The 23,487-nt window shown below is 52.5% G+C and overlaps 1 protein-coding gene across 2 annotated transcripts; it reads right to left on the bottom strand.

Moving 5' to 3' along the window:
* Positions 1-618: 618 nt before the first annotated feature.
* On the bottom strand, positions 619-21,663 carry ITGB3 (integrin subunit beta 3). Of its 2 annotated transcripts, XM_009096614.4 has the most exons (15): positions 21,290-21,663; positions 16,239-16,324; positions 11,907-12,099; positions 9,700-9,952; positions 8,847-9,009; positions 8,100-8,261; positions 7,849-7,944; positions 7,595-7,684; positions 7,074-7,208; positions 6,005-6,434; positions 3,596-3,818; positions 3,218-3,318; positions 2,976-3,095; positions 1,787-1,953; positions 619-816 (listed from the first exon to the last, which is right to left on the bottom strand). In XM_009096614.4, the coding sequence occupies exons 1-15, from the start codon at positions 21,345-21,347 to the stop codon at positions 748-750; spliced, it is 2,346 nt and encodes a 781-aa protein (XP_009094862.1). In that variant the 5' UTR covers positions 21,348-21,663; the 3' UTR covers positions 619-747. The 2 variants fall into 2 exon arrangements, with proteins under 2 accessions (XP_009094862.1, XP_030088465.1); XM_030232605.2 differs by lacking the exon at positions 7,074-7,208.
* Between the last annotated feature and the right edge of the window lie 1,824 nt (positions 21,664-23,487).

The following is a 23,487-nucleotide window of genomic DNA, read 5'->3' as shown; positions in this document are numbered from 1 at the left end:
TGTGCTGTGGCATGGGGACAGCGGAGGCAGGCAGGAGGAGCTCAGCACCATCCCAGGGGCTGAGCCAGGCTGCAGCTGGTACCAGCACAGCTGATGCTACACGGAATTGGCAGGTGGTATAGACTGAATGCATTGGAGGGAGCGAGGGAGGGCACCGTTGTGCAGGGCACAGCTTTTTACCACCCTGGGTCACAGCAGCACCAGTGACATTTGACTGCAAGAAGAAAGGAGCTTCTGGGCTGCTCGAGCAGTCCTGAGCCCCCAAAGCCATCGATGTCTCCTGCCTGCTGGCAGCTGCCCTGTCCCAAAGGAGAAAGTCCCTGTGCCCAAAGGGACCGAGGCCAGTGCAGAAGGGGACTCCAAGTGGGCAGAGCTTCACCAGCACACACTGTGGAGGAGAACACAGTTCAGCATGTGGTTCAAGCAGCTGCTCCTGAAATGCCCATGGCCTGATGAGCACCAAAGAGTTCACAGATTGATAGAGATCATCCCATTTCTCTGTGTTCAGTGTATGGGGGCACCGGTGACTTTGCGAGCAACCTGCTGAGGTAAGGACTGAGGTTTGCTATGGAAAGCACGTCCCTGCAGTTACAGTGGAGTGACAGACAATAGGGGTTGGAGGCAGTCAGGGACTTGTTAAATCACATGCAGTCATTCACACAGGCAGACAGAAACATGCTATTCTGGGTTCCAGGAGATCCCATGGATCATCAGCTGATCCCATGGCCAGTGCTGGATGTGGCATCCTTACATGTTCCCACGGTATGTAATGTTGGTGAAGGTAGATGTGGCCTCTTTATATAAAGGGTTATGAGTCTGGAGGAAGAAAGAAGATGAAAAAGAGCATCGTCACTTTGTGCTTGGCATCAGCATTTGTTCTGCTTAATATCTGGGGTAACTGAGGCACTGTCTCAGCATGGAGTGGTGCATCCCTGTCTCCACCCAAGGCTTTGGATGAGCAGTTTAATGGCTCCCCATAATGTTTCATGGGGCAGAATAGGGAAAAGCTGCTGGGGAGGAAAGGAGAAGTAGCAGGAGCTCAGGAGGAGAGAGACTTCTTGAAAGACCATCCCATCCCATCCCATCCCATCCCATCCCATCCCATCCCATCCCATCCCATCCCATCCCATCCCATCCCATCCCATCCCATCCCATCCCATCCCATCCCATCCCATCCCATCCCATCCCATCCCATCCCATCCCATCCCATCCCATCCCATCCCATCCCATCCCATCCCATCCCATCCCATCCCATCCCATCCCATCCCATCCCATCCCAACCATCCCTTCACTTTGTGGGGGGTTAGGAGATGGAGGAGAGTGGGGGGACAGGTCTCAGTGCTGTCCCAGCCCCCTCCCTTATGCTTGGGGTTCCTCAGTGCTTTCCAGCATCCTGTGGCAGGAGGGACCTTCTACCTCACTCATGGGATGGAAACACTGCTGTGAGCAGTGAGTATTGGGGTCATGCTGCTGACAAGTGCTTTGGATATGCTGGAGGGGGAAGTATAACCTAGGATATCATCCTATCACCTGTGTACAGCCCCTGGGACCACAGCAGGCTCAGGGAAGGGGTGTCCTGACTGGCAGTGTCACCTTGAGTCCTGCTTGGGACACTATCCCAGGCTTTAGAGAGGAATGGGACAAGCTGGCCCTTAAGGACCTTGTCATGGGACAACAGACAGCAGCTGGGCTCTCATGCCAGGAGCACTGGGATCTGGATCCCTCAAGGCAGAGGCTGTGGGATTTTGGGACTCCTGCCCAGCACACCCAATCCACTGCTCCTCACCGTGTCCCACTTGGCCCTGGCCTTCTCCTCCTCGAAATGGGCAAACTCACGGCGGTCGTGGATGGTGATGAGGAGCTTCCATATGAGCAGTGCAGCAAGGCCGATGAGCAGGATGGCACCTGTCACTGAGAGCAGGACCACCAGGACATCTGGCCCTTTTGGACAGTCTGGAGCAGAGAGGAGGGCAGGGTTGGGGGGGGCTCAGCACCCCCAGGGCAACTTAAAGCAGCTCTGGGGCTACCTGGCCATGGGTACATGGAGCTCCTTTGGTCTCAGGAGGGCATCATCCTCCTCTGCCAGCAAGCAGGAGCCTCTACCCTGCGCATGGCAGGCTCTGTGAAGGAGGATCCTGTCCATGGGGCGCCCGTGCCAAAATACTTGAGCACCTGTCTGTGGGGTGGGGGTCTGCACCCAAGCCTGAAGCTAGATCAGGAGCATCACAGATCCCACCTGCAGTGGGGGATGACACCAGAGACCAAGTCCTTGTGCTTGTGAAGTTTGCCCCAAACCACCAGCCCACTGACACCCCGCCCCACCCTCTGGCTGTGTATCAACACTGAATTGGCAAATGGGGACAGGGAGATCCAGTGTGAGCCTCCGCAGCTCCTGCTTCCACTGCACACTGCCCCAGGCCATCTGGCCACCTCAGCCTTTGCCCTTCCTCTGCTCTCCCATCTGCCTGTGGGGCTGGGAAGTGTGGGCTGTACCCTGCCCATGGCAGACAGCTAGAGTGAGAGCTAATGGCTGCCTTCATGGCTCTGCTTCTGAAGGATCTGCAGCCACACAGCCCCAGGCTCAGCTGAGGTCAGTGGACATGGCGGGGCTGCTGATGGGAGCCTCCTCTTATCTGATTCCCAAGAAAAATCACCCCCACAAAGTCCAACACAGGATGAGGGCAGTGGGAAGGTCGAACCCCCATCCTTGGTCTCAATGAGGGGATGAAATACCTTACGAAATGTGATACCTGAGAGGCAGGAAATCATGGCCCGGTGGCATTAAGCAGGGGACAAAGAAGTTCTTTATTCCCTCTCAGCCCCCAACCATGGCCCCCCATGAGCCTAGCTGGAGTGGGAGGTACAAAGGGAACTCAACATTCCAACCCCCCCCCGCCCCCTTCCCTCCGTTGGCACAGAAACCCAGCACAGTACATTCTTCAGGCCCCAGCCTAAGCATGGCAGCAGGGTCTTACCAGGCTCCTCGATGACATAGAGGATGGACTTGCCACTGGAATCCTCGTAGTACTGGAACCTCATCACACAGTCATTCTCATCCTTATAGGTGCAGTTCACAGCATCCTTGCCCCTGTCACCTGCCAGAGGGAGAGGCTCAGAGTCCTCATGCTGAGGGGTACATACACAGGGGGAAAAGCATGTGGCATACACAGCCCCCTGGATTTCCACGTATTAGGACAGGGGTTGGGTCTCCTCTTACTCAGTTCCTGCACCGTCTCAATCTCGTCACGGCACATGCGGCTACAGGACTGCTGCTCCACTAGCTTTCCCCGCTCAAACTTCTTGCATTCCACACAATCCCTGTGGAAGAGGAGAGACGTACCATGAGCTTTTCCAGGTTCTCCTCAGGCAACTGTCACACCTTTCAGTTTCAGGTTGTGGAAATCACAGCAGTCCCAACCTTACGGGGCTGCATATAGTGAGAGCTCCTGCCACCAGTGCTGCCAGCTCCATGATGGGATATGACCCTTCTCAGCTCTATGCCAGCTCCCCTGAATTCCACTGAATATGACCTATCCCAGCTCTCTGCCAGCCCACAATGAGGTAGGACCTGTTCCAGCCCTCTGCTCTTTCTCACTTTTTGATGGTGCAGGCGTCTGGGCAGGTGGGGCACTTCTCGCAGGTGTCTCCATAGGAGCCGGGCTGGGTACACTCGCAGCGGCCGCACACACAGGAGCCATGGCCACTGCACACCAGCCCATTGCTGGACATGCAGGTGTCAGTGCGTGTGGTGCAGTTGCAGTAGTCTCCTGTCCAGTCTGAGTTGCACAGACAGTCCCCACAGCTGCACTGCCCATGACCTGGGGACAACCAAAAGGCATCAGAACGTTAAGTGTCTCCACAGAGCCTGTTAGCAATTCCTCATATGGATGCCTATAACCCAGAGTGGCAACTCATCCTTTGTGGGCACTGCAAGGCAGACCGGCCACCTAGGACAACTTCTTTGCACTGTCCTTGGGGTGGGACAGTGCAAGGTGTGAGAAGCCTCACACCAAACCCAGACCTTCATCATGCCCCCAACACTCCTCTTATCCCACCCAAGCAAGAACAAACTCCCACATTTCAGGCTGAGCTACCCCAGCTCCAGCAGCAGCAACTGGAGATGCTCCATCAGATCTGTTTCTGAGCAAGTCAAGTTCTTTCTGTGGCTTTGCATTTCAGATTGAATCAGGACATCTGGTCAAAGCCCCCAAGTCTGACTCCCTTCTCAAGCCTGGACCAGACAGGGAAAACTGACTGCTGGTAAAAGCCCAACACACGTTCACTGAGACTGGTTTAGTCAGACAGACAGACAAGCATGTTCAAATCCTGCCAATCCCTGGAGCTATTTGCATTGTGGTTTATTTCAGCTCAAAGATGAGACACAGCAAGTGGTGGAAACACCGTGGAGATGCAGGCGCTGACCTGTCCTGAGCCCTGAGCACAGTGGGAGGGACATGTTGGGAATGCTGCTCCCGGAGGGGGATCGGCTGGGCACTGTCCCGGCCGTGCCCTTGGAGGCACTGGCATGTGAAATAAATGTAAAACCCCATTAATGAGGAACCAGGGCTGAGTCACAGGAAAATAATGCCACGCTGGGTGACAAGGCATGGAAACAGACCGGTAGGCTGGGGAGAAGTGGCTCAACAGGGTCAGAGAGTTCAGGTTAATTAAAAGCCCACCCTGGCCAGGGGCAGCTCTTCATCACTGCCCTTCATCCACCCTGGGGACCTGCAGCCCTTGTTCAAACAGGAACAGGCTCCTTGAGGACACTGACTACTCAGGTTGGGGGAAACCCAGCTGTTTCCACCTCCATTATCAGCAGGCTGTTAAGATAAAGGATCAATCTGAGCAGCACAGAGGCAGTGTGAGCCATGAAGTTGGCATGAGGGGCAGGTAGGATCTCAAAAACTCAATTTGGAGACATCAGGGAGCAAGAATCAAGTGTCATCTGGCCCCAGGTTTCACTTTATCCAGTCTGGGCTCCAGTAGAGTGAAATCAGCTTTGGCCACTGATGTTTTCCTGGGGATTTTTGGGATTTCAGCAGGGAAGTGGTGTCTTTTTCTGGCACTCTGTTAGCAGCCACCTATCCTGGGCTTACAGAGGGAGGCTAGGGTTAGGAACGGGAGTGGCTACCCCTCTCCCATATTCCCCTCAAATGAGTTCTGGGGTGCTCTACTCCTGGACACGATGTGCCACAGTTTCATGCCTCATTCCTATGCACTGTCATCTCCCTCACATCCCTTAAATACATGAGATGGGCAGACCACTACAATTCACTCAGACCTTCAGTGTTTACTGGAGAGGGGGGTGGAAGGAACCTTAAATGAAGGTTCTTGGTGGGTAAGAGGCCCTGGCATATCAGGACATTTGGAACTGCTGTTGGGATGGGGTTTCTGTGGGAGGGCTTCTTCCCTGGGAGGAGAACCAGAGAACCCAAGGACCTGGTCCTCTCTTTCCAGTATTGAGAGCAGCTGTTCTGGAGAGGGAGAGTCTGGGAGTGCATGGAAGAGATGAATATTCAGGAGGGGAGATGCTGTAAGGCCAGCAAGGAGGGAGGATTTACTTCCCCAACACTTTTGCCAATATGAAGTCTTCCAGAACTGGGTGGAGGATAAAACCCACCTCTCCCCACCCTTCCCCCTCCACCCTAGGGTTTCCTCCTGCAGAGCAGTACTTCTGATGTGTTTGAGCTATATGGTTCAAGCAAGGTCTCTGCCTTGTGCACCCCAGAGCTGTTTCACTTGGTCCCCACCAGCCCCACCAGACCTCCTTTTTAACCTTCTAGTCCATCCCCACTCCCAGCTCTGAGGCACAGGAGGTGATATCAGTGGCGGAAAAGGTAGTAATTCCCCTTGCATCACTTCAGACCAGGGCTGGTGCAGGGAGATTCATGGCTGAACAAATCAGAGATGGGGAAAACTCACAGGACAAGCCCCAAAATGACTGGTGTCTCCCTTGCCCAGCATCTCAGGCAGCCTAAACAGCCCCAAGCTCAGCACTCACCCGAGCACATCTGGCCCTTGAAGCGAACACAGGAAAAGTCGTCGCACTCGCAGTACTTGCCCGTTACCTTCCCAAAGTCGCTGCTGTGGCACACACACTGCCCGCAGATGCACTCGCCACGCTGGCTGCACAGGGGCTGGCCTGGCCGGGGGCTGCAGTTGTCCTGCTGGGAGGGGTTGTACTCCTCCTCCGAGCACTCGCAGTGGGAGCCCAGGCGCCCGGGGTTGCAGCGGCACACGCCGCACTCCAGAGTGCCATTGCCATGGCTGCAGGACAGGCTGTTGGTCTCAGCATGGCTCTCACAGGAGCACTCGCAGTCGAAGTTCACCACCACTGTCAGGCTGTCCTTAAAGCCCACGGGTTTAATGGTGAAGGATTTCTGCTGCTCCTGGGGGCAGCCCCGCACTTTGACCTCAATACTGAAGCTCACCTGGAGGGCAAAGGTGTCTGGATGTCAGTACCTGCTCCAGTCCATGCCCCAGCTTAAGGAGCTCAGAAATGGGAGCCACCAGGACTCTTTGGGCTCATCAAAGCTTATCAAAGTTGTCCCAGCACAATGTGGACTAGATAATGTGCTTGCCACAGTAACCAGGAAAATTTTAGGTTCGATATTAGGAAAAATTTCTTCACTGAGAGGTTTGTCAGGCTCTGGCACTGGCTGCCCAGGGAAGAAGTAGAATCACTGTCCCTGGAAGTGTCCAAACATCTGTAGATGTGGTGCTTGGGGACATGGTTTAGTGATGGACTTGCCAGAGATCAGTTAGTGGTTGGACTTGATGGTCTTAGAGGGCTTTTCCAACCCAAATGATTCCAGGTTCCCATGCCCTGTGGTCACCAGCCAAGGCTGAGCTAGAGAGATCACAGAGTCTGCATCCAGCAGATTCAAAAAAGTATTCTTCTCCTTGCACCCACCCTGCTGGGACCTCTCTCTCTAGTGCTGAGATTCCAGGGTCTGTGTCACCTGGGAGGTTGTGGGACAAGCAGATGGTGCTGGTGCAGAGCAACAGATGACCTGGCAATGCTGCTATGTAGAGGGGAGAAAAGCCAAGCCCATGAGTGGGATCCTCACCGTGTCCCCGATCTTGAGCCCCATGCAAGACTTGAGCCCAGGGATGACCTCATTGTTGAGGCAGGTGGCATTGAAGGTCAGGGACAGCTCTTCAGGGAGGTCACGCACCTCCAGCTCCACTTTGGAGCGGATTTTCTAAGGAAGGAGAGAGGACTGATGAAGACAGAGCACAGGCTGGGCAGGGCTTAGCCCTGGTGGGGTCCTCCCCTGCCACCAGCACCACAGTGATGCTCCCATGCACATGGGAAAGGAGACAAGTGCCCCAAGTCTTTCTCAAGCCTCAGCTGTGTCATTCTATACAGGGAAAAGTTTTCAAGACAGGAAAGGACAGGCAGTTAACACAGTGATCTCCCACCCTTGGTGTGCCTGCACACATGGGTGGAGGCAGATGCTCACAGCTGTTCCAAGGAGGACGCTTGGGACTGGGGGAGCTGACAAATCTGTGGGTTGTTGGCAGTGGGAAGCAGTGGCTGTTTTGTTACGAAGAGTGCTGTTGTGGGGCCATCACACTGCACACTCACCCCATAGGAGTCCACTATGAGCTGCAGGACGTTGCTGGAGTCTCTGGACAAGGTGCCCACGGTTGTGCCTGGGATCAGCTCACTGTAGTTCTGTAGAAGTATCGTAAACAAGGTCTGTTTGTTATGGGTAATTGTGCCATGGCTGGGTCAAACCCTCTCCAGGAACATGGGAGCTTTGGTAGGACAGACCACTAAGCCATGTCCAGCCACCCATGGCCCACCAGATCCCAGGAGGGTGGCTTTGCAGCTGGTACCTGGTAGAGGCCAACAACTGTATCTGTCACAGCAAAGATCAAGTTGATGTTCTTCTGTGAGAGTTTCTCAGTCATCAGGCCCAGAGAGGGATAGTCCTGGGGAAGAGGAGAGCTATAGCCTAGGAACATGTACACCCTCCCACCTTGGTCCCCATCATGCTCTCCAACTATGGCTGAAACACCTTTCCCATCCTATGGGGACCCAACAGGTGCTCTGGGCTCCACAACCCCATGCCTGGGTCAGGCTTTACCAGTGTGGTGGTGGCAGAGTAAAAATTATCCTTGTCGATGTGGCACTGGGCATCATTGGGCTGCACGATGCCAGCCAGCCGCCCATCCAGTGCGATGTGGGTCTTTGCGTCGGTGGTGAAGACGAGCAGATGGGAAGCATCATTCCTCCAGCCAATTTTTTCCTGCAGTGAAAGGCAGCTCCTAGTCATGTGTCAGCACATGCTGAGGGCAGCCCTATGTGCCAACACCCCACTGCTGCCTTTGCGCCAGGGGGTCATGCCTTGGTCGTAGAAACCAACCTCTGCACAGGAAAGCAAGGCAATTGCTCTCGCAGGGAAGTGCTGTGGGAGTGTGGAGTCTGGAAGGGGGGCATGGGCTGCTTGTAGGTGAAAGATGAGTTTAATTGGTTAGAGTGTTAATCACTGTGGCTAATGACTCAGGGATGCAAAATCTCCAGCAAAACCAAGGTGAAGGCACAGGAAGTGTTGTCCCTTCTGGACTGGTCACTGCAGGGCTGACATTGGATTGTTCTCGAGCACCTGCTCTGCTTCTCTCCGCTACCATGATCCCATGAGAGTCCTGCTCTTCCCTTGACTATTGGGCTGGAAATATCTCACTTGAATGTTCACCTTCTCCAGAAATCAGTCATACAACAACTCAACAAGGTTTATGATCATGTCTGGGAAGAATTGATTGGTCCCTGCCAACCCGCCTGGCCCAGCCTGGTGACCCTGTCCTGACCCTAGCCAGGCCTTCCTGCCCCTTACATCGCACACGGTGGCCTGGATGATGGCATCGAAGCCACCCTCAGGAGCATCGCGGTTCCGGGAGACACTCTGCTTCCGCACTTCCTCGTTGAAGCGAGTCACCTCATCCGTGAGCGACAGGACGTGTTTGTACCCAAACATGGGCAGGCAAGTTTCCCCGATCCTGTAGGAGGAGAGCACTCAGGGCACAGGGCTCATCAGGCTCTTCCAGCTCCATCCCTGCCCTACAGGCATCCCACATCCCATGGTACTGCCCAGGATGTGCTGGAGGAAACCAATGCCCCCAAGAGCATGAGGCTGATGAAGGACCTTTTAGATAAAAAATAATGTTGTAGGGATGCTGGGCTCAGTTCCCAGCCTCAGTCCTGCTGGGATTTTTAGGAGTAATTTTCTTCCAGACTCAACATTTCTTTTGAAAACATGATGCAATTTTTTCCTTCAAGAGCTTTCCCTTGATAATGATATTTCTAATTTAGACCTGCTCCTCTTCCCTGTGTCAGCAGAACACAGATTGCACTGAGGTTTAAACCCTGTCTAGAATCAGGCACCCACTTTCTCCACTCCCCTCTTTTCCTCCCAGGCTTAATTGCCTACCCCCCTCCTAGTAGCATAGAGGAAGAGGGAATGGGGATGAATTCAGTTCCTAACACCTCTGCCATTCCTTCCTCCTCGCACTCTTTCCCTGTTCCAGCCTGTTGTCTTTCCCTTGGGAGACAACCTTTCAAGAACCTCTCAAACACAGGTCCTTTCTATGGGCTGCAGTTCTTCACCAGCTGATGTGGATTTCCAGCCACATTGCAGTGGTGTCCCATCAACTTCTGGCCCTTACAGGACTCCCTCAACGTGGACTTACTCATAGCAAGGGTTCTTGATGGCTTCTGGAGGAGATATGTACATGTAGGGGGAAATGGGTTTGTCCACAAAGGCCCCAAAGCCGATGCGTAGGTTGCTGGTGAGCTTACGCATCTCACTGGCCAGTTTTGTGCCCAGGTTCTGGATGTTCTTCAGATCATCCTTCATTGAGTTAGACAGGTCCATGAGGTAGTAGATGTCCACAGGGTAATCTTCCACTTGACGTACTTGGACATGAAAGACCTGGGAGTCATCTGGAAAGCGACAGGGCAGTAGAGTGAGATCTCATCTCCTGGAAGGGGGAGGGGGGCACACCACAGGATTTGGGGAGAGGGGTCAGCAGGAACACAAGGGGATGGTTAAAGCTTCTAGGAGGAGAACATTACCCTTACACAGAGGGGCAAAGCCCTTAGTCAGGTGCTTGCATAGCAGATGCACTGTGTACCCCCTGGAAGTGTCCAAGGCCAGACTGGATTGAACTTGGAGCAACCTGGGGTAGTGGAAAGTGTCCCTGCCCATGGCAGGGACTGGAACAGCACTGTCTTCAAGGTTCCTTCCAACCCCAAAACCATTCTGGAATTCTATGGCAGATGGGGGTTATGTCTCCTGTTCTCCTAAACTCTCAGTGCTGGGACTTGAGCAGATCTTATTGTCCAGGGTTGATCTCTCAAGATATCCCACAGGAACAGCTGGATGGAGTGAGAGAAACCCCCAGTGTGTGGGCAGTAGGTCTTAAAGGGATGACAAGGCAGGCTGCAAGACTTCTTCGGACTTCTCTGAGCTTCCAAGGACTCTGACCATTTTCTGCACCCTCCCCCATCCCTGTTCCTTTCCTCTCCGCTTGCCTCTCCCAGCCCCTTCTGAGAAAATTTTGGTGAAACATTTTCCACTGAAACAAAAACCTCCTTAGAAAGAACCTTCTGGGAAACATCCCAGTTTTGATGACTTTTGCACATAAAAAAAAACCCCAAAAACTGAAAACACTTAGGGTTGACCTTTTCTTTCTCCCTTTTTAAGAAACACAGGTTTCTTAAAAAGAAACACAGGTTTCTCCCTTTTTAAGAAACACAGGTTCTTTCTTCTGATCTTTGAAATGGTTTCTTTGAAACATAATCCAGGGCACAGCTACAGCCTTGTCAGAACACCTCACATGTTGAGAAGAAAAGGCCTTAACTGAGCTTAAATTATTATTGTTTTCACATTTCTGTCTAAATCTGCATGACATGTTCTTTCAGGATGAAGAAAGTTTCAAAATTTATGACAGCTCGAAAAGCTCCATCCCCTCTCCAGCTCTGCTGGGAGTCAGGGGTTCCATTTTTGTTCTTAGAAAGCATCTGTTTGCCCTCATTGAGCTGAAACCATGAGGATTCTGAGCTTGTGGAACATGAGCTGAGACCTGTCCTGCTTATATCCTTTGTGATTTGGTATTGGTTCATGAGTCAAGCCAGATGACTTATGCCAAACCTTCTTGGTTCGGCAGAGATGGTATCAAGCTGGGGGTCTCTCCTCTTTATTCCAAGAAACAGGGATTTGCAGCACTCAGAGCAGCATACTCACCTTCCTCCTGACAACAACCTTTAGAGCTAGAGAACAAGGGCCACTTAGAAGCTCCATGTCCCGTTTGTGTGGGGATTCCTCTGCCTGCTGTCCCTCCAATGGGGCAGGACTCCTTCTGCCCATGCCCAGAGATGTGCACAGAGGCCATGTGTTCTATAGTTTTGCCTCCTGCCTGGCATCTTTGAAACTCCTGGATGCTGGCAAAGGACCAGAGCAGTTAATTGGCTCCAGTCTGCCTGGCTGAGCAGAGCCTGGGATATTACAGGGATCTGGTGGCAGCCCAACCCTAATAGCTGCTCTGTGGCTTGTTAGATATGAGCTGACTTCCACCCAGGCATTCTGAGCACAACAGTAGTGCCTCATGTCTGAACAGCTTTATAAAATACCCCATGTGTTGTTGAAGTCACATCCTATCCAGCCCCTCAAATACCTCAGGACTGAGGCAAGAGAACAAACACAGCAAACAGAGAGCTCAGATGCCCACCAGAGATGTTCTGGAGGATTCTGTGCTGCTGGCAGCCTGGCCTTGTTCCTGAAGGACACAAGACCGCCTTGGCCAGCGAGGCAGAGTGATGGCTCACTCAGTGACTGAGCCCTTTGCATTATTCCCACTGCACGTCGCCCTTCCTACAGCAGTCTGGGGGCTCTTACCTGGCCGCAGGTTCAGCTGTATTCTCTGAGGGCTCATCTGGGTGGTGGTTGCCCCCCCCGAGCCCTTGTTGCTGAGGGGCCGGTCCTCCAGGATGGTGACGCTGCTGCTGGGGGACTCGATGTGGTCCTGCCTGCAGCCGTTGTGCAGGAGGTTGGCATGCAGGTCACAGCGAGGGGTCGACTGCACCCAGACCTGCGGGAGAGGGACACAGTCAGGAGCCTCCCAGGACTATGCTAGGAGAAGGAGAAAGGCCCCCACCTTTTCCCTGGAGAACCCCTGCTTTATCACACCTAACTCCAGAAGAGGATCAAAGGCTTCTTGGGGCACACAGTCTCTTGCCTGAAGAAGGCAGCAGACAGAGGGGATTTGGGATCAGCAACTCCTGCTGGAGCAACTCCTACAGTAGCCCATCAGCCCTTGACAAGGAATGATGGATATCATATCCCTGCCAACCTCCTCCTGACTCCTAGCATCTATAGCCTCAGGTCTGGTTTTTGGCAGAGCTAAAAGGAAATCCTGTCTCTCTGGGATGGCTAGAGGAGGGTGTGGCAGGATGTGAAGATGGCAAGCTGGGTAGAGGCAGTGTGGGACTTTTAAAATTATTTATTACTTTGACAAAAGACAAATCACCTTTCCCCCCATTTTTCCAACATGGGCCTTTAGAAATCCTGTCATGAGCAAGAAGTGTGTCCACTGTGGGTGAGCTCACTGCACAGAGCAGTGCTCAGTTCCTGTCTGGAAGTGGATCAGACTTATCTCCAGCTCTCCAGCTTCCTAATGGATGGAGCCGACTGGGGAAAGGAGCACCAAAAAAGGAGTGAAAGAGTCCAAAGGCACTGGGGCTGCAGGAGAAGCCTTGAAGAGCCTGTCAGGGGTAGGAAGCATAAAGTGTGGAGTCATGGTGAGCTCCAGCCTTGTCCCTCCTTTCCTAGAAACCTTCTGGTTCCTCCTCCTTATCACAGAACATTCAGGAGGGTTCCTACTCCTGTGGTTGCTTATGAAGACAAATATAGGAAGAATTTATCTCCCAGCCCAACACTGCTGTGATCTGCTGCCTCATGTTCCTGCCCAGGGAGCACCTGCCCTCCCCTCCAAAGGGATTCTTTATCTCCCTTGCTCAGCCCAAATCTTTCTATATTAGAGTCCTCCAGCAGAGGACCACCACAGCCTCTTCCAGCAGCAAAGGGAGGTGGCACAAGTCCTGGTGGGGCTGGTTCAGTGCCCTCCCTGCTCCTGGGATGCTGGAATCCACTGCTGAGCTTTCTAGTGCTAGAGAAATTCCCATGAAGATATCAACTGCCCTGAACTGGGTTCAGGCTGGTTGAACCCAGGGATGAATTTGTATGTTTTATGCAAACGAGTAGAAAAACACAAGTGGTGTCAGGAGGTCCTGGCTGGCCCACAGCCTTCTGGAAACTGTGGCCAAGCAACAGCCAAAAAATACATCAGCAGGCGTGTTCCTACCCTGCCCCTGCCTGGGCAGTGTGCTGACACAGAAGAGGACGAGTCATCCCTCCAAATTAGATCCCTCACACCCACCCACCCACCCATAAGCTTGCTCAACAGGGCTCCCTGCTGTGGGAAGGGGTGGCTGGTTCACTCCAGATCCCACCAATCATCATGCACATTCCTGTCCCAGTCAGGGAAATCACTGTAAAAATATGTGGGCGAAAATCGTGCTGGGCAGATGGGTTTTAACCGCGGTGCTCAGTGATACCTGGAGATCGTAGAGAGCTCCCAGGACCTCAGAGGCCTCATGGCACCTTATGGGATTAGCAGCATCACTCCTGCTGTGAGATTTCCATGGAGAAGCTGTTTAACCCCAGGGCTGCATCCTCCCCCTTTCTTTGGAGTCCTAAATTTAGTGACTGACTGAAGACTTACAGGAGCCTCCCCAACAACAAAAACTACCGCAGAAGTGGGACATTTGGCTACAAGGCCCTGGCAGCCCCCAGTCTGTTTTTGACCCTGGGCTCTGCCATTTGGCTGACTCAACACCTGGGGCACAGCCCTAATTAGGAGTGATCTGGAGGCAGCCCAAGCTTGCTGGTGATAAACTCACAGCACAGGGATTTCATCCATGAGAAACCCATTCCCTGTAAGCACAGCCCTGATGGCACCATCTCCCTACAGGGAGATGTGTGCACCCTCTCTATCCCAGCCATCCCACAGCCCTTCCCAGAGATGCTCGCCAGCTGTCCCTGCCCTGTCCCACTGCAGAGTGGACATCAGCTCACACTTCCTTCAGAATGGGAAACCTGATTATTTTATCCCAATCACTGCCTCCAGAGCTGATTAGTGAGAGCAGGGTCAGGCAGGGCTCTGGCAGAGCCAGTTCCATCCCTAAGCTCCCAGGGCAGAAGCCTGTGGGAACTTGTGTATTCCCCAGGGCATCTCTGTTTTAATCTCAGACACAACCACATGCAGCATCAGCTTCTCTGCAGGACAGCTCTTGGGAGTGCTCAGAGCACACACACCTCCACAAATTAAGCTAAAACCTTCCAGCAGCTTCTCTGAAATCCAAATCTGGTCCAATCTAGCCTCCAAGAGACCCAGAGTGGGTGACATTTTGGGTGGGTGAGACCCTGAAGGATCTGTCACAATAATCTCCAAAGGGATTTTAGAGATTTTTCCCAGTGTTACAGCTTGGCTGGCTTTTTCCAAAAAAGAAGATGAGAACATTTATTTATTGGTAAGATGAGAACATCTATTTATTGATGCTCATCAATGTCCGGGGTGGCGGGGTGTGGGGGGGTGTCAATGATCACAAGAAACCACAATGAAATGCTTCTCCAATCCAAAACCAGGATGGAGCAGCAGTAAATCACCACCCTAGGCTCTTTGGGAAGCAGTGTGAGTGGAAAAGGGCTGTAGTGGGAGCAGAAGGAGCACAAATATGGGCAGTGTCCCTTTAAAAACAGGGGGGGTGCAGTATCAGAACCCTCCCTCACCCTAGGAAAATTAAACAAACCCACAGAAAAAAACCCTCATTTGCTAAATTAAGACAATGTGGTCCAGATGTTGGAGGCAGAGTTGCTGAGCAGAGTGCACAGCCCAGCTCTCCGGGGGCTGGGTCTAACAGCAGGACGGCTCCCTCACTCTTGCCCGGGAATACAGCTCAGAGCAGCACTGGAAATATTTCCTTTTTTGGAAACCTTTGCTGTTCTGGAGGAAAAAAACCCCATCACGCCTCCCTCTGCACTGTCAAGCCACCAGTGCAGCCCAGGATCAGCGGCTGGGAAGGAAGAGCCCAGCCCAGCCACCATACCCCCTTGGAGGGGAGAATGGAGAGGGAAGCCAGGCCCCTTATCAAGCTGCATGTTTCAGCCACTCCTTGCGGGAGATAAAATGGGCACAAACATCTTTATTCACACCACATGCCAAACATCAGATCTGATGGGCACAGCAAGCCAGAGGCCTCCCCTTTGGATATGCACTGATCCCAGAGCATTAGATAATTGCTGGCATGATCCAGCAGCTTCCAGCTTGGATCCTTTTCCCAGGTCTTTTCCAAGTCCAGGGGGCATTATGGGCACAGTTGCAGCTGATAGAAGTGGGTCTTCAAGGTTAGAGGAGGAGAAAGCAAGGAAAGCCTTGAAGGTTTCATCACCTCTCCCCATCCCCACTACCTCCCTTGGCTCTGCCCCGGGGCTCCTCTCCCATCCCCTTGGGAAACTCCCTCCTCTTACCCAATAGATTAACCCCCAGGGCAGCATTTTTTGGAGGGCAACGTGGCAGATCTGCTTGGCTCTCACCTACCCAAACAGGATGATTTGAGAGCCACAGCTCAGTGCTCCCATCCACTTTAGCTCAGTAACCAAAAACAGGCACCTTGTCTTCTCCCCTTATTTCTAATTAAAAAGCCTTTAAAACCCAGCCTTTAACTTCTGATGAATATTTTCAATTCCTCCTTGCAGGCCTTCCAGGCCCCCTTCCCTTTTCACCCCTTCCAGGAATTAGGCTTCTTCAGCCAGTGCTTTACAACAGGTTTCCAAGAAGCAAACCAAAAGTAAACCAAGTTTTTAAATGTACATTATTTGAAAGATAAAGTGAATTCCTAATGGAAACACCACAATTTCCCAGCCAGCTCAATGTAGCTTCCACTAACACACCCAGATAAGGGGCAAATTTTGAAGCAGGGCAGAAGCAATGTCCACTGACTAAGTGCCTTGAGCAAAGGTTCTGAGACAGGTGTCACCAAGGAATCTGTTTAGATACAGTGGGAACAGATGGAGACTGAGCTTGTGGCTTTAACATAGACTTATCCCGAAGGTTCTTCCTTCCTTTACATCCCCTGCCCTTCTCAGGGCCCTGCTCAGCCCAGCTCTTACCTCAGCAGCACACCAGGCACAGAGGGGACTGACAGCCAGGCACTGCTTGCAGGAGTTCACCCCACGGGTGGTGCAGATGTTGGCCCCTGAAATAGCAAAACAGAGCAATTACAGCCCACAGAACCCAAACTCACACGTGTGCTCAGCCACCAGCTTCTGAGCAGCCAGAACCCCACCAGTGCCCTTCTCTATCCCTTTTCCCACCTGCAAACCCTGGATGTTGCCTCCTTGCTCTCTCCAGCCTGGTATGAGCTGTGCTTCATCTTGCCCAAGGCTGAGCATCATTCCCTACCTGCCAACTCCTCAATGGGTCCTCTTACCCCTGCAGCATCACATGGGTGTTGGAGTGAAGCCCCCTGGCAGGGAGTTCATGTATCCTTGCAGACACTCCTGCAGACACTTTGGGGCAGCAGGAGTGGAAAGGGTGAATTCCCAAGGGTGCATGGTGGTACCCACAGCCCTGCCACCATCACCTTGACCGAGGGTGGTTGTTGACACCTTGAGCAGACACTAAACTCAGTGGCTGGTCTTGGCTTGGCTTCAAATCCAGGGAAAGGAGGGGAGTGAAAGGGCACAAGTCCAGAAATCTGCTGGTGGTGGTTGGCATCAATGTGCCAGGAAAGCTTGGGCTCTGTCAGTGGCTGTGGGGACTCAGGGAGATACCTGCTGCTACCAGTCCTGAAGGTCAGAGGCTGGTGAGCCTGTGGGGGAGAATTAAAGGGCCATAAAATGCCTGTGGAGCCCAGGGGCAGGAGGAGCTCCTCTGACACAGACCAGAGTGGGTGGCCCTGCAGGTCCTGCTGCCAACAGCCGATGTGACAAGTGGCTGGGACACCGCTATCGTGGCATCACACTTGGCTCTTCCTCCCTCCCAGGCACAAGCATCTTGGCAGTTTTAGGATTCCCTGGGCAGAGAAAACTGCAGCCAAGTACCCACTTGGCTGGGACACACTGCAGCCTGGGGAGCCTAGGGGAAGCTGGTGGAGAGCAGAGGGCACTAGGGCCTCCCCCTCTGCCCTAGGTGCCCCCATGGTTGTCCTGAGCAGTGTCCCACAACCACAGGAAATGGAACACAAAGCAGAAAGAGGAAATGGTGAAACAACATCATCAGATCTTTGAGCAGAACCACAACCACAGTGCTGTGCACTCCTGCCTGCTGGCATGTAGCCAAGTAAGTGTACACATGTGTTCACACCTGTGTGTGTGTCTATTTGAGAGTGGTGTCCCAGGCTATGCCTGTCCCAGGGGCCAGTGGTTGCTCGGGGATGTGCCCCAGAGCTTCCCCCTTGCACCTCTGACACCTGCAGTTCCCACTTGTCCCACACTAAACTAAAGGCTGAGCCCAAGTGCCTTGCTTAGCACCAGTTTTGGGGCGGCACCTACACCCAGAGCTCTCATCATACCCTGAAATACCTGGCTCCATGTGAGGATGGGACAGATTTAAATGTAACTTTTAAAAGAAGAGTGACAGCTTGGTCTCCAGTGCTTCCGGCACCTCAGCAATGTACCAGCAGCAACACTGATCCTTGGGTGGACAGGGCTAGGAAGAGGGAAGGCAAAGGGCCCTCTGAAACCAACGACAAGACCACCTCCCACGACTCTCGCCGGCTCCTGCTGTGTCCACGTGAAATCCCTCCTGCCCTGCCAAGTGCCGGTGGCTGCAGCCAGAGCACGTGCCGTGGATTTGTGCTGTGCCGTGCAGCTGGGGGCCAGCTCAGCCCTCCGGGAAGTAGGGAGGCACTGCCCAGACAGCCCTCAGGGATGGGACAGCCCTGGCAGCTCCAGGTGCTCTGGACTAAATGCTCAGAGCTGCCAACCCTGGGGCCACTTGCCTGAACACAGAAACAGCTTCCAAATCTGCAGGTCCCTGGGGAGCCCTGGTGCTTTGATATGTGCACCAGGATGACAGCCCTTTGTTCAGGGACGGGGAGAGGTGCCAAGTACCCACCTGCCACAAGCCAGAAGGGGTATCCTTGCTTTCCACTCTCACATTCCTCATGTAGTGGCCATGTCTAGCTGCTGGCTTATAACTGTGGTTGCTCAGCTCTGTTCAGGCAGTTACAGCACTGAGTGCCACCAGCAACACTCCTGGTCCAGGCTCCTGTTTAATGCCAGTGTGGGTTTTGTCCCCTCATGGTGGGTTTTATCTGGTTTAGTCACCTGGCCCTGCCCCAGCACCCACCTTGCTGGGGAAGGGTAGAGCTGACAAGGCCTCCATGGGGGCTCTGGGACATGACACTCACCAGTCCAAATCCTTCCTCAAACAGGTTTTCCCTGTGACTTGACCCAGTTCCTCAGCCACTCCCTGCCTCAGTTTCCCCTGTGCAGTGTTAACCTTGATCTCAATGAGACCAGGTTCCACTAAACTCCATGTGGAGGATTCCAGGGTCGTGTCTGCCGGCAGAGCCCCAGGGTGTCTCCTCATGCCATGAAATCTGATCTTGAGGTTAAGGAGCCCCAGGACCCTCTGAGCTCATCTGCTCCTCACCATTTGGTACAAATTACCTCCTTCCTGTGTGCAGCCCCTGGACCCTGGTGGTTTCCTTTCCTCTCCTTCTGCTGCCACCCCGAAGGCCAGGCATCCTTTATCTCGTGTCCCCTCTCTTTGCTGGGGATGTAAATCCGTCTTCTGGTGGATTTTGGAATGAGGGCCATAGACCTAGGCAGAGTGCTGTCATGGCTGGGGAGCTGCACATGGGATCAGGTGGGGCTACAGCTGGCAAGTCCCTGTGGGAGGCATGCTGCCATTCCCAAGGCTGCCCTGGGGTCTGATGTCACATCATGCCACTGTGCCAATGCTGGTGTCTTTGCCTGGAGGGTCTCTGGAGGTCTGTATCTGCTCCCAGACACACACAGCCCTGTGGTCCCTATGATGTCCACCACTCCATGACCAAGACACTTTGCTGGGGATGGAGGACCTTTCCCTTCCTTGGAACAAATCTCCAGCACTGTACAGAGCTATTCTTGGCTGCTATTCCATTCTTGGCTGGATGGAGCAGGGCCTGGGTAGTTATGACCATCCAAACAAGAGGCTGGTCCTGCTGTGAGCAGGCAACTGCACAGCCCCACCATGGGGAAATGTTCCTTTTTTGGCATTCCCAGCACTGGTTGCACGGCTGGATGCAGGGATGCAGTGTTGGGAGAGTTTTGTGGGACCAGGTACCTTGTGAGGATGTGGGAACAAAAGCACAGATGGGTGGAAGTGGAGGATGTGGAGGAGGTGGAGGATGTGGAAGATAGGGAGGATGCTTCAGCTAAAGCCCTCTCAGGTTTTGGCCCTGTGAGTGCCTGGCAGTCCTTTCTAGACTCAGACACTACCTGGCTGTGAGCAGGTCAACACCATCCCAGTACAGCCTATACTAAGAAATTCTGTGTTTTTTAGTGACTTTTTTTTTCCATCTTTGGAGCTTTTTTCTCTAGCCATAAAAACTAATAAACCCAAGTACAAAACCTGCATTTTTAAACTATGATAGCAGCTGCTCTCACACAATGAGCTGATCCTAAAGACTCCGGTTTTTGAAGAAAAAGCAATCCTGAAATACAAGGAAATGAGACATAAACTGCTCAAAATGATGGGAACCACCCACCTGGGGCTGGGCAGAGCTGTGGTCCTGAGAGAGGTGAAAGCAGGGAATCCCAGACTGGTTTGGGTTTGAAGTGACCTTAAAGCCCATCCAGTTCCACCCCCTGCCATGAGCAGGAACGCCTTCCACTGGACCAGGTCACTCCAAGCCCCATCAAGCCTGGGACTGAATTTAGGGAATTCAATGAAATTCCCAGACGTTCCATGTCTCTGAAACATCCCAGACGTCTGTGGCTCAGCATCACTGTGTCCTGACTGGAGAAAATTACTCAGTCCCAGTCTGCAATCAGAGTAACTCTGAGTGGTGCAGGAGCAGCCACACTTTGTTTTCCCCCTCTGCCAAAATGAACAAGAATGAGCACAGAGAAAACCTGATAAAGACATTTGAGGAAATTTGATAAAGGTACAAACCACATCCTCTCCAGCCTTTCCGCTGACTATGTGATTAGGACCTGGGCTTTCTTGGCAGATTCCCACCATACCATTCTGGGGGTGTTTTTCTTTCAAGCCTCTCCCTTCCTGCCAGCCTCTTCCTGGGAATGGGATGCCCCAAACTGAGCACAGGCACCAAAGATATGTGCACAGCCCCACATTGCAGCTCTATGAACTCAAACTGTTTCAGGGGTTATCCCATGTCCTGTACTAATGACAGCTCCATCCTGCAGCAGATCAGAGCCTCAGGCTGTTCCTGGGAATTCACTAAAGTCTGGAATTCTTTAGACAGAACAATGTTGCCCCAAACCCCAAGTCTGGCCATGAAAACAATGTGACCAATTTATAAATCACCATACTGCAGTTTCTAGATTTCCTTTGAGGCCTAGTCACTAGGAACACACCTGGGGAGGAGATACCGCTTTTCCAGGTTTTTCTGTACGTCTGACATTGGAAAACTTTTTTAAAATACAAACTACATTTATCCTGAGATCATGTGATGCCAGAAATCAGGTTTCTTAAAGAAAAGCATAAAAAAAACCCACGAGAAAAATAACACAGGACAGTAATGTTGACAGAAATGCCCACCCCCCCACCCCGCGCCCTTAAAATGTACTGACACAGGAAGGAATTACCTGACGTGATTTCTCACAGTGAATTTTCTGTTTATAAAGGATGAAGCCCAAGTCACACCCCAGTCCTTGCATTACAAACCAGTAACCAGAGTCAAACACAGAGTAGGTAGATTCAGTAAGATCTATCACATCCAGTAAGAATAACCCACCAAACTATGCTTGACCCTATAACATCCCTGAGAAGTTCCTAGCCCCGACCCAGAGGAAGCCCAGCCGCCTTGAGCAGCACTTCCTATGTGGGAATGCGCTGCAGCTCAGGCTGCCAGCTCCCCCTCCGGGTGATTTTCCCATGAAATCACAGAATATGGGGAATGTAGAAAGTCCTGGGATTTGTAGAAGTAACAGGCAACATCTTCATTAAATGGCTATAAGCAGTGACAGGAGCAACAGAGTAAACCTACCCCAGCTGCCTGTAGCGCAGACCAGGAGGATCCCGAGGGTCACGGAGAGTTGATCCATCTTCTCTGAGCCCCAGGCTGGGGGGACTGCTTGGACCGGCCTCTCCACGGCAGCGGTTCTGGAGTAACTGGAGGCTTTCAGCGGCTGAGAAGATGAATCACAGGGCTGGGTGAATGACACTCATGGCGAGTGGGGCGGCCGGAGGAAACTGCTGCTTCGTCACTTCGGAGTCGGGAGAGTCCCCGCCCGGTCTGCCGCCTGATCCTTGTGAGGTTTTCGCTCTCTCGGCTTAAACAAGGACCTAGTAAACCCTGGCAGGGAGTCCTCCCTCGGCACTGGTGACCTGTAGCCCCAGGGCTCGTAACAGGCGCCTTCCCATAGGCTCTTCCGCCTGGCTTTAATGCCTTACAAAACCTTGCTCACTCCTTCCTTTTATTAACTCTTGAAAAGCAGCTGGTTTTAAACCCTGTCTGAGCTGCTGGAGTTCAAGAATTTAAGGAGAAATAGAGCAAATACACACTAATACGGAAGTGTGAGTTCTCAGCTCCCTCACCAGAGAGGGAATATCCCTGCTAAAGCAGAGCTGGGAGCTGAGGGAGACCCAGCCAGGAAGTGCACCTGATGGAACCAGCAGTTTGGATATAAACCTGGACATCTCAAAGGGAGGGAAGCCCAGCTTGGGGTCACATAATTTGGACCTGATTTTCTTCTCGCTTGTATTGTTTTTTTCCTTTTGTGTCCTCAGGAATTGATCCTGTGCTGGACAAATCCAGGGATTGGGATCTGCATAGGGACTGCACCCACTGAAACATCAGAACTGCCTGTGGGCGTCTCTCAAAGGTGTTTTATAAACCTCTTGGTCCTCTGCAATACCAGGGTCGTAGTCAGAGCTGGGGAAACTGCAGCACTTGGAATACATGTTGGGAGCAAAAGGGAGAGAAGGGCTGGAGTAATTTCCCAGGGATGCTGTCTCCCACCAGGTGACAGGGGTTGGGGACAATAATGACGCAGCCCTGGGTCAAGACAACCCAGCACACAGAAATACCAAGCTGTGGAATACAAGTTTTTGTGGGTGCCAAGAGCTGCAGCCTCATCCTGGAGATGCTAGAGGCTACAGACACACAGAGCTATACAAGAGCCGTGGCCTCATGCTGGGAGATGGGGATAACAGCACTTGTCCCAGACCTGGCAGCTGTCCACAAGATGTAACTGTTTTTGTGAAAATGAAGTAGAAATACAGAGTCTTCCTCAGGACCTGGGGACTTTCCTTGTCTTTAAAAGAAGTTTTGGCGCCTCTTTTCTTCTCCACACTGCCCCACCAATCTTGAGGATCCTGCTGTCCTCCTCAGTGGGGATCATTGTCCATCTGAGATCCAACTCCCTTCCTAGGGCTTGTTAATGAAGATTTGGCAAAGGTGACTTGGAGAAGCCTATTAACTCTCATGCAGTATCAAATAGGGCTGTACCTTGGCTGAGACATCAATACAAACCCCAAACCTGGTTTTGGGCATCTCTAGTCTTGCCTTGCTTCATATCCTGGAGCCGTACCTCACTGCAGACCCCATTAGCCAGTTTTAGGGCATCCACATTCCTTATTTTCCTGCCTGGACATCCTGCCTATATGGTCTTTCCCATCATGTGGGGCTTTCTGCCCACACGGTTGCCTGTCCCCATGTGCTGCACTGTGTCATCCTGTGACAGTGTCTGAGTGTTTCATGGAAAGGAAGATTAGTCTAAACTGTCTAAAGAGAACTATGGCACTCTGTTTGGCTCTGCACCCAACCTGCCATCCATGTCCCAGGCCCTCTTCACCAGGGACTCATCCCACCCAGCTCCTGGCTACCCAAACTGGCAAGTGCTGCTGCTCCCAAAGCACATGTTGCTCTGTGTGTCCTGGAATCCCCTGCCCAGTGTGGGCTGTGATACTTTCAGCATGGTGCAAAAAAGCTAAAGAAAAAGTTGCAAAATGAAGTATTTGACCTGCCTTCACCTTCCTGGGCTGGTCCTGTCTGAGGACAAGGATGGAATGAACTCAATCCAAGATGTTTGGTTGGAATTTCCTGCAAACTGCAAGAAGGTGCTGCTTGTCCTAAAAACATTGCTGGGATGTGAATGTCCCATCCCTGGAAGTGTTCAAGGACAGTTTGGACAGGTCTAGCAGAAGATGTCCTTGCTCATGACAGGGTGTTAGAATGACAAG

Source organism: Serinus canaria, chromosome 27 (assembly GCF_022539315.1).
Source record: "Serinus canaria isolate serCan28SL12 chromosome 27, serCan2020, whole genome shotgun sequence".
Classification (NCBI taxonomy): Eukaryota; Metazoa; Chordata; class Aves; order Passeriformes; family Fringillidae; genus Serinus; species Serinus canaria.
This window is presented reverse-complemented; position numbering and strand designations above follow the sequence as displayed.

Coding starts and splice junctions, on each gene's coding strand:
- ITGB3 (XM_009096614.4), bottom strand. CDS start 21,347: ATGGATCAACTCTCCGTGACCCTCGGGATCCTCCTGGTCTGCGCTACA. Junction 9,953..11,906: donor ACAGCTGAACCTGCGGCCAG/GTAAGAGCCCCC, acceptor GTCGCTTTCCAG/ATGACTCCCAGGTCTTTCAT. Junction 6,435..7,073: donor GGCTCAAGATCGGGGACACG/GTGAGGATCCCA, acceptor TTTGCCCTCCAG/GTGAGCTTCAGTATTGAGGT.